This window comes from Phyllobates terribilis, unplaced genomic scaffold, assembly GCF_046119375.1.
Source record: "Phyllobates terribilis strain yellow unplaced genomic scaffold, ASM4611937v1 Scaffold_7__3_contigs__length_470593459, whole genome shotgun sequence".
NCBI lineage: Eukaryota > Metazoa > Chordata > Amphibia > Anura > Dendrobatidae > Phyllobates > Phyllobates terribilis.
Genome location: NW_027362767.1, coordinates 177,500,597 through 177,511,860, shown reverse-complemented (window position 1 = coordinate 177,511,860; position 11,264 = coordinate 177,500,597). Strand labels below are relative to the sequence as shown.

General features: G+C 44.8%; 1 protein-coding gene across 1 annotated transcript; it reads right to left on the bottom strand.

The window, feature by feature from the left end:
- Positions 1–707: 707 nt before the first annotated feature.
- Positions 708–9,565, bottom strand: LOC141153042 (jeltraxin-like). The gene is made up of 4 exons (XM_073637721.1): positions 9,448–9,565; positions 9,249–9,281; positions 9,109–9,166; positions 708–1,454 (listed from the first exon to the last, which is right to left on the bottom strand). Exons 3-4 carry the CDS (start codon positions 9,164–9,166, stop codon positions 844–846), a joined length of 669 nt encoding a protein of 222 aa, XP_073493822.1. The 5' UTR covers positions 9,249–9,281; positions 9,448–9,565; the 3' UTR covers positions 708–843.
- Between the last annotated feature and the right edge of the window lie 1,699 nt (positions 9,566–11,264).

The window sequence follows — 11,264 nt, the reverse complement described above, 5'->3', positions numbered from 1 at the left end:
GTTCCCATTGGTTGGGGCAATTTTTAGGCCCTCTGCAGACTGCCAGGGGGGGGCTGCCGAAAAAATGCTCGAGTTTCCCATAGACTTACTCTGGGCTCGTTACTCGGACTGAGCACTCAAGTATTCCAATGTGCTCGACCCGATCAACGAGTACCCGAGCATTTTAGTGCTCGCTCATCACTAATCTCCATCTATCAGACATGAATAGTTTCTCCTATGAGTATACTCCCCAAGGACATTTCTTTCTTGAAGTAGAACATGTGAACACAGCCTAAAACTAAGACGGCCCAATTTTCTGCCCCTGATCCATTGCTCCCTCATTGGCAGTGGTTCCTTCACCTGTTAGACATTATAATCTGTGAAATGTTTAAACTCTCAATGACATTTCTATCTTTAGTACAACATCCTAAATCACAGTCTAAAACTAAGGTCACGGCCCCACTATCAGTATTTGGTCCGTATTCGATCAGTATTTTTTCTCAGGAGTGGGAACAAAAACCTGGTGAGGAACAATCAGAGAAAAGGTATAATAGAAACAAGTCACCAATTCTGCATTTATCACCCTCTCCTGAGAAAAAATACTGACCGAATACTGATAGTGGGGCCGTGGTCTAAGAAGCTCTATTTTCTGCCCCTGATCAGCGCCATGAGTGGTTTTTTTGGAATGCCACCCATATGGCTTGATTAAAAAAACAAGAAAATCGAGATAATGCAAAAGGCAGGATTTATTAGGCAGAAAGATACAGTAAAGAAATCATAGGTAATCATTATAAAGCCGGAATAGATCCAGCAGAAGGATCACAGGTAAAATAGAGAAACTAATAAGCTTACATTGTCACCTAATCAAGGAAAGTACTGGTGATGCAAGACGGAAACGTCCCCTTTGACTATATATTTCCCAGATGCCCAGTTATAAATATTTCCACATGCATTATAATTGTTAGACAAATAGGCCGTTATATCTTTGGAGGAGAGAACATAATTCCACATATTGACATCACAAAGTTCCCCCACAAAGGATTGGCCAGCTGAGAAGCCACCACCAAAAGAGTCCTGCTCCTGGCCAAGGATGACGCTCATCACAGGCCCTATGGCGGATCTGCTTGTCGTCACTCTACGAGGATAGCGTTTGCCGTTGATCCACAGTTGGAGCAGCCCTGTGGCAGCGTTCCAAGTGACACAAGTGTGTTTCCAGTTCAGAACCTCGGGATCCACAATGAAGTAAATATCTTCATTATTTATGGAGATGGAAATTTTATTTGGGGGTACTGGATAGATTAGGAAAGCGTTGTGCTTGTTGTGCATCGCTAAGGAGAAAAGGGAGTGCTCTCGGGTGAGCTCAGTGTAGGAGCGCAGACACACTGTAATCTTCTGCAAAGGCTTTCCCCAAGCGTTCAGGGTCACATAGTCTGTGGTCGATTGCTTGGGAAAAACCATGATGGTTTTATCAGCAGCTGAAACAGAAAATAATCTTATATTAATGATAACCATCAACATCACCATCATCAACATCATCATCATCATATACATCCATCATATACATCCATCAGCATCAGCATCATCATCATCACCATCAACATCATCATCATCAGTACCATCAACAAAACAATCATCATCAACATCATCATCATCATCATAAACAGCCTCAACATCATCGGTATCATCAGCACCTTAATCAGCAACAGTGCCCCATAACAGTAATAGTCACAGTGCCCCCATAACAGTGATGGTCACAGTGCCCCCATAACAGTGATAGTCACAGTGGCCCCATAACAGTGTTAGTCACATTGCCTCCATAATAGTGATAGTCACAGTGCCCCCATAATATCAATAGTCACATTGCCTCCATAATAGTGACAGTCACAGTGCCTCCATAATAGTGATAGTCACAGTGCCCCCATAATATCAATAGTCACATTGCCTCCATAATAGTGACAGTCACAGTGCCCCATAACAGTGATAGTCACAGTGCCCCCATAATATGAATAGTCACAGTGCCCCAAAACAGTGATTGTCAAGGGGCCTCCATAACAGTGATGGTCACAGTGCCTCCATAACAGAGATAGTCACAGTGCCCCCATAACAGTGACAGTCACAGTGCCCCATAACAGTGATAGTCACAGTACCCCTATAACATCGATAGTCACAGTGCCTCCATAACAGTGATAGTCACAGTGCCTCCATAACAGTGATAGTCACAGTGCCTCCATAACAGTGATAGTCACAGTGCCTCCATAACAGTAATAGTCACAGTGCCCCCATAACAGTGATAGTCACAGTACCCCTATAACATCGATAGTCACAGTGCCTCCATAACAGTGATAGTCACAGTGTCCCCATAACAGTGATAGTCACAGTGTCCCCATAACAGTGATAGGCATAGTGCCCCATAACAGTGATAGTCACAGTGCCTCCATAACAGTGATAGTCACAGTGCCTCCATAACAGTAATAGTCACAGTGCCCCCATAACAGTGATAGGCATAGTGCCCCATAACAGTAATAGTCACAGTGCCTCCATAACAGTGATAGTCACAGTGCCTCCATAACAGTGATAGTCACAGTGTCCCCATAACAGTGATAGGCATAGTGCCCCATAACAGTGATAGTCACAGTGCCTCCATAACAGTAATAGTCACAGTGCCTCCATAACAGTGATAGTCACAGTGCCTCCATAACAGTGATAGTCACAGTGCCTCCATAACAGTAATAGTCACAGTGCCCCCATAACAGTGATAGGCATAGTGCCCCATAACAGTAATAGTCACAGTGCCTCCATAACAGTAATAGTCACAGTGCCTCCATAACAGTGATAGTCACAGTGTCCCCATAACAGTGATAGTCACAGTGTCCCCATAACAGTGATAGGCATAGTGCCCCATAACAGTGATAGTCACAGTGTCCCCATAACAGTGATAGTCACAGTGCCCCATAACAGTGATAGTCACAGTGCCCCTACAACAGTGATAGCGACAGTGCCTCCTTAACAGTAATAGTCACAGTGTCTCCGTAACAGTGATAGTCACAGTGCCCCCCATAACAGTGATAGCCACAGGTCCCCATAACAGTGATAACGACAGGGCCCCCATAACAGTGAAAGTCACAGTGCCCCATAACAGTGATAGTCACCGTTCCCCCATAACAGTGATAGTCACAGTGCCCCCATAACAGTGATAGCGACAGGCCCCATAACAGTGATAGTCACAGTGGCCCCATAACAGTGATAGTCACAGTACCCCATAACAGTGATAGTCACCGTTCCCCCATAACAGTGATAGTCACCGTTCCCCCATAACAGTGATAGTCACCGTTCCCCCATAACAGTGATAGTCACCGTTCCCCCATAACAGTGTTAGTCACAGTGCCCCATAACAGTGATAGTTACAGTACCTGATAACAGTGATAGTCACAGTGCCCCCATAACAGTGATAGTCACAGTGCCCCCATAACAGTGATAGTCACAGTGGCCCCATAACAGTGATAGTCACAGTGCCCCCATAACAGTGATAGCGACAGGCCCCATAACAGTGATAGTCACAGTGGCCCCATAACAGTGATAGTCACAGTACCCCATAACAGTGATAGTCACCGTTCCCCCATAACAGTGATAGTCACAGTACCCCATAACAGTGATAGTCACCGTTCCCCCATAACAGTGTTAGTCACAGTGCCCCATAACAGTGATAGTTACAGTACCTCATAACAGTGATAGTCACAGTGCCCCCATAACAGTGATAGTCACAGTGCCCCCATAACAGTGATAGCGACAGGCCCCATAACAGTGATAGTCACAGTGGCCCCATAACAGTGATAGTCACAGTACCCCATAACAGTGATAGTCACCGTTCCCCCATAACAGTGATAGTCACAGTACCCCATAACAGTGATAGTCACCGTTCCCCCATAACAGTGTTAGTCACAGTGCCCCATAACAGTGATAGTCACAGTGGCCCCATAACAGTGTTAGTCACATTGCCTCCATAACAGTGATAGTCACAGTGCCTCCATAATAGTGATAGTCACAGTGCCCCCATAATATCAATAGTCACATTGCCTCCATAATAGTGACAGTCACAGTGCCCCATAACAGTGATAGTCACAGTGCCCCCATAATATGAATAGTCACAGTGCCCCAAAACAGTGATTGTCAAGGTGCCTCCATAACAGTGATGGTCACAGTGCCTCCATAACAGTGATGGTCACAGTGCCTCCATAACAGAGATAGTCACAGTGCCCCCATAACAGTGACAGTCACAGTGCCCCATAACAGTGATAGTCACCGTTCCCCCATAACAGTGATAGTCACCGTTCCCCCATAACAGTGTTAGTCACAGTGCCCCATAACAGTGATAGTTACAGTACCTGATAACAGTGATAGTCACAGTGCCCCCATAACAGTGATAGTCACAGTGCCCCCATAACAGTGATAGTCACAGTGGCCCCATAACAGTGATAGTCACAGTGCCCCCATAACAGTGATAGCGACAGGCCCCATAACAGTGATAGTCACAGTGGCCCCATAACAGTGATAGTCACAGTACCCCATAACAGTGATAGTCACCGTTCCCCCATAACAGTGATAGTCACAGTACCCCATAACAGTGATAGTCACCGTTCCCCCATAACAGTGTTAGTCACAGTGCCCCATAACAGTGATAGTTACAGTACCTCATAACAGTGATAGTCACAGTGCCCCCATAACAGTGATAGTCACAGTGCCCCCATAACAGTGATAGCGACAGGCCCCATAACAGTGATAGTCACAGTGGCCCCATAACAGTGATAGTCACAGTACCCCATAACAGTGATAGTCACCGTTCCCCCATAACAGTGATAGTCACAGTACCCCATAACAGTGATAGTCACCGTTCCCCCATAACAGTGTTAGTCACAGTGCCCCATAACAGTGATAGTCACAGTGGCCCCATAACAGTGTTAGTCACATTGCCTCCATAACAGTGATAGTCACAGTGCCTCCATAATAGTGATAGTCACAGTGCCCCCATAATATCAATAGTCACATTGCCTCCATAATAGTGACAGTCACAGTGCCCCATAACAGTGATAGTCACAGTGCCCCCATAATATGAATAGTCACAGTGCCCCAAAACAGTGATTGTCAAGGTGCCTCCATAACAGTGATGGTCACAGTGCCTCCATAACAGTGATGGTCACAGTGCCTCCATAACAGAGATAGTCACAGTGCCCCCATAACAGTGACAGTCACAGTGCCCCATAACAGTGATAGTCACAGTGCCTCCATAACAGTAATAGTCACAGTGCCCCCATAACAGTGATAGTCACAGTACCCCTATAACATCGATAGTCACAGTGCCTCCATAACAGTGATAGTCACAGTGTCCCCATAACAGTGATAGTCACAGTGCCTCCATAACAGTGATAGGCATAGTGCCCCATAACAGTGATAGTCACAGTGCCCCTACAACAGTGATAGCGACAGTGCCTCCTTAACAGTAATAGTCACAGTGTCTCCGTAACAGTGATAGTCACAGTGCCCCCCATAACAGTGATAGCCACAGGTCCCCATAACAGTGATAACGACAGGGCCCCCATAACAGTGAAAGTCACAGTGCCCCATAACAGTGATAGTCACCGTTCCCCCATAACAGTGATAGTCACAGTGCCCCCATAACAGTGATAGCGACAGGCCCCATAACAGTGATAGTCACAGTGGCCCCATAACAGTGATAGTCACAGTACCCCATAACAGTGATAGTCACCGTTCCCCCATAACAGTGATAGTCACAGTACCCCATAACAGTGATAGTCACCGTTCCCCCATAACAGTGTTAGTCACAGTGCCCCATAACAGTGATAGTCACAGTGGCCCCATAACAGTGTTAGTCACATTGCCTCCATAACAGTGATAGTCACAGTGCCTCCATAATAGTGATAGTCACAGTGCCCCCATAATATCAATAGTCACATTGCCTCCATAATAATGACAGTCACAGTGCCCCATAACAGTGATAGTCACAGTGCCCCCATAATATGAATAGTCACAGTGCCCCAAAACAGTGATTGTCAAGGTGCCTCCATAACAGTGATGGTCACAGTGCCTCCATAACAGTGATGGTCACAGTGCCTCCATAACAGAGATAGTCACAGTGCCCCCATAACAGTGACAGTCACAGTGCCCCATAACAGTGATAGTCACCGTTCCCCCATAACAGTGATAGTCACCGTTCCCCCATAACAGTGTTAGTCACAGTGCCCCATAACAGTGATAGTTACAGTACCTGATAACAGTGATAGTCACAGTGCCCCCATAACAGTGATAGTCACAGTGCCCCCATAACAGTGATAGTCACAGTGGCCCCATAACAGTGATAGTCACAGTGCCCCCATAACAGTGATAGCGACAGGCCCCATAACAGTGATAGTCACAGTGGCCCCATAACAGTGATAGTCACAGTACCCCATAACAGTGATAGTCACCGTTCCCCCATAACAGTGATAGTCACAGTACCCCATAACAGTGATAGTCACCGTTCCCCCATAACAGTGTTAGTCACAGTGCCCCATAACAGTGATAGTTACAGTACCTCATAACAGTGATAGTCACAGTGCCCCCATAACAGTGATAGTCACAGTGCCCCCATAACAGTGATAGCGACAGGCCCCATAACAGTGATAGTCACAGTGGCCCCATAACAGTGATAGTCACAGTACCCCATAACAGTGATAGTCACCGTTCCCCCATAACAGTGATAGTCACAGTACCCCATAACAGTGATAGTCACCGTTCCCCCATAACAGTGTTAGTCACAGTGCCCCATAACAGTGATAGTCACAGTGGCCCCATAACAGTGTTAGTCACATTGCCTCCATAACAGTGATAGTCACAGTGCCTCCATAATAGTGATAGTCACAGTGCCCCCATAATATCAATAGTCACATTGCCTCCATAATAGTGACAGTCACAGTGCCCCATAACAGTGATAGTCACAGTGCCCCCATAATATGAATAGTCACAGTGCCCCAAAACAGTGATTGTCAAGGTGCCTCCATAACAGTGATGGTCACAGTGCCTCCATAACAGTGATGGTCACAGTGCCTCCATAACAGAGATAGTCACAGTGCCCCCATAACAGTGACAGTCACAGTGCCCCATAACAGTGATAGTCACAGTGCCTCCATAACAGTAATAGTCACAGTGCCCCCATAACAGTGATAGTCACAGTACCCCTATAACATCGATAGTCACAGTGCCTCCATAACAGTGATAGTCACAGTGTCCCCATAACAGTGATAGTCACAGTGCCTCCATAACAGTGATAGGCATAGTGCCCCATAACAGTGATAGTCACAGTGCCCCTACAACAGTGATAGCGACAGTGCCTCCTTAACAGTAATAGTCACAGTGTCTCCGTAACAGTGATAGTCACAGTGCCCCCCATAACAGTGATAGCCACAGGTCCCCATAACAGTGATAACGACAGGGCCCCCATAACAGTGAAAGTCACAGTGCCCCATAACAGTGATAGTCACCGTTCCCCCATAACAGTGATAGTCACAGTGCCCCCATAACAGTGATAGCGACAGGCCCCATAACAGTGATAGTCACAGTGGCCCCATAACAGTGATAGTCACAGTACCCCATAACAGTAATAGTCACCGTTCCCCCATAACAGTGTTAGTCACAGTGCCCCATAACAGTGATAGTTACAGTACCTCATAACAGTGATAGTCACAGTGCCCCCATAACAGTGATAGTCACAGTGCCCCCATAACAGTGATAGTCACAGTGGCCCCATAACAGTGATAGTCACAGTACCCCATAACAGTGATAGTCACCGTTCCCCCATAACAGTGATAGTCACAGTGCCTCCATAACAGTGATAGTCACAGTACCCCATAACAGTGATAGTCACCGTTCCCCCATAACAGTGTTAGTCACAGTGCCCCATAACAGTGATAGTTACAGTACCTGATAACAGTGATAGTCACAGTGCCCCCATAACAGTGATAGCGACAGACCCCATAACAGTGATAGTCACAGTGGCCCCATAACAGTGATAGTCACAGTACCCCATAACAGTGATAGTCACCGTTCCCCCATAACAGTGTTAGTCACAGTGCCCCATAACAGTGATAGTTACAGTACCTCATAACAGTGATAGTCACAGTGCCCCCATAACAGTGATAGTCACAGTGCCCCATAACAGTGATAGTCACAGTGGCCCCATAACAGTGATAGTCACAGTACCCCATAACAGTGATAGTCACCGTTCCCCCATAACAGTGATAGTCACAGTGCCTCCATAACAGTGATAGTCACAGTACCCCATAACAGTGATAGTCACCGTTCCCCCATAACAGTGATAGTCACAGTGGCCCCATAACAGTGATAGTTACAGTACCTGATAACAGTGATAGTCACCGTTCCCCCATAACAGTGTTAGTCACAGTGCCCCATAACAGTGATAGCGACAGGCCCCATAACAGTGATAGTCACAGTGGCCCCATAACAGTGATAGTCACAGTGCCTCCATAACAGTGATAGTCATCTGATGGCTGTGATTGCTCCCACGCAGTCATGTTGAGGGGGGATGGGCTCACCTCTGGCTGCCTCCATTGTTGGTGCTGCTCCATGGTCTTCTGTTTTTCCATCGATAGTGAAGCCCATCTGAGGGTCACATGAGGGGATGAGATACGTCTCCCCATGAGCTCAGTCTGAGGCCTGTGACTGGTTTTACATGGTCTGACTGGGAGGGTGGGGGACATACGTTTGGGCAGAGGTCAGTCTGAGGATTGTGATTGGCCTCAGGCAGGAATGGAGCAATGGAACAACAGAAGACCACCAAGCTGCGGCCGGCCGCCTTCTGCTGGTTGATGCAGATGGAATCCTGGAAGTTTGGGGGGAAATTTGTCATAAATTTGCTTAGTTATGAATTGATTCACTAATTCCTGCTGATGACTGTGCGGTCACTGTATGGCGGTATTATTGGCCATATTGGCGCCTGTATAGTGGTACCGTACACTTGTTTCTCACAGAAAAGCGAGAATACGTATATCCCTGACTACATGCTTATGCATCCCCATGTTCCCTGGCTTACATATTAAGTATAGGATATAAGAAACGTACCTTCTTCCGCATAGCAGCTTCCAAAGAAAAGGCAGAATAAAATGAAAAGACCTTTCATCTGCAAAACAACAAAATCAAATAAAAAAAATCCAAATAAAGAAGATCTAAAAAAATATATATCTGACATCTCTCCATCTTACCTTTTCTTTTATTAACCAATAAACTTTGTAACTCTAAAGGGAAAGTGGAAAATAATATTACAACATCTCAGTAAACCGACGTAAAAGGCACAAAAAAGTGTAATAATATCGCAGATTGCAAAGGGAAAAAAATCAAAAACATCATAGAAAACAGTAAAAAAGCAAAATGATAGGATGCAATGGAGAATGAAGTGATAACCTGTTCTCTCTTCTTGATGTGTGGTATGTATACGGACTCTTCTCTCTCTCTATATATATATACTTAAGACAGATATGCAAATCTAGTGAAGTCGGTTTTGGAATCCCTACACCGGAATCCTTGTATAAGATAAGATAAGGACAGTTGCTTTACTACCTAATTTACTAATGTCATCTACATGTATTGATGATTACTACACTAAAGCGACTTCTGCTTTGCTTTCTACTATACTTAAAGAGGACCTTTTAAAAAGTGCATTGAAAATCTCATTATTGTAATTGTTTTTCATTATTTTTTACTAATTTTATAAGAAGAAAAATAAACTGACTTGTATTTTACCACTAGAATACAGGTATGTAGAAATGCAAAAGTACATAGAAATATATCTCTATGTATCAGCAGAAGGAGAATACAATGCAAATTCAAGTATAGAAAATTCATCTATTCTTCTTCTACATAATATAGGCTGTAGTTCATAGCTTTTGCTGCTGCTTGCAGTGATACAGGTTGAGTGTCTGATTCCAGGGAAGACCAGACTTTTAGAAAAGATAAGAATTAGCTATTTAATGGAATGTAATTATGTGAAAAACATGTATGCTGGCATATTCCCCCATCCCACAGAGTCAGTGAAGAGGAGGACGAACTATGGAACAATAAAGATGACAGGACAGGAGACATCCAACAGAGTGAGTGGAAATTGGGACTGTCATAGCCCCATAGTAAAAAAACAAAATAAAAACAAGGTCCTGGATAACACCTTTAATTTGAAACTAACGGTTCTATTAAATGAGTCGAATAAACAAGAAGCTTAGCTCCCATTTCTGGACACCACTACTGTATGTGTGAGAGTAGCAAAACCCTTGAGCTAATTCTTAAAAGTCCTAGATAGTTCTTTGTCTCCACCTCGCACAATTGTATGCTCTTTATTGACAATCATGTGATCCAATAGGGAAAGGATATCTACAAACTCTTCTTTCCAAATATTTTCCTTAATTTTACCAGAAAAGTAAGTTGCATCCTAAGCCACACCACAAAATTGATAATACAGAGGAAAACTCACCTCAGTCATGAAGGAGATGGACTCCCTATGGAAAAGCAAATTGCCTCTTCAGAGAAAAAGAGGACTTGTACTCTATAGCGCCACCTATTGGAAGCAGCAATCCTACAAGTCACAATCAATCCTTTAACGAGTCGTGCAGTATGACTTAGGATAAAAGCCAAATCAGAATCTCAATTTGCAGACACGGTGTTTCGGGCTGTTGGCCCTCGTCAGTGCAAAGTATGAGAACTGATTTGGCTAGGTGAGAGGCTCTGGACTGAGGTCTAAGGGGTAACGTTTCTCCTTATGGAGAGTGACACACCAGCTCTGGCACGTCAAGGTAAGGACTGAGCACTCGGTTGCATCAGCTTTAGCTTTTGTTGTAGACAGAAAGAACTGATATATAAAGACCAAATAATTATCAGTTAAAAATGAATCAACCCAGCAAAAATGTCAGCACAATGGCTCACCGGGTGGGTTGTGCAAAGCTCAATGAGGGGGTTTCTTCTGCTCAAGAATGAACAGATCATTGTGCAGAAGCTACCTTGCCATGGTGGACACGAAGAAGACAATGACCTAACAAAATCACTGTTGACAGTCAGGGCACTGAATGAGTCCAGCCATGGAATGGGTTGTCCTACACGTGTTTTGGATAGGCCACCATCAAAGTTGATTGAGGTGACAATCTTCTGAAGCTGTGAAGGTAGTCACCAAGGTAGGAGAATTAGTGGCCATTCGGGGTGGTATCCTAGAACATGGGGAAGCTTTAATCAGGTAC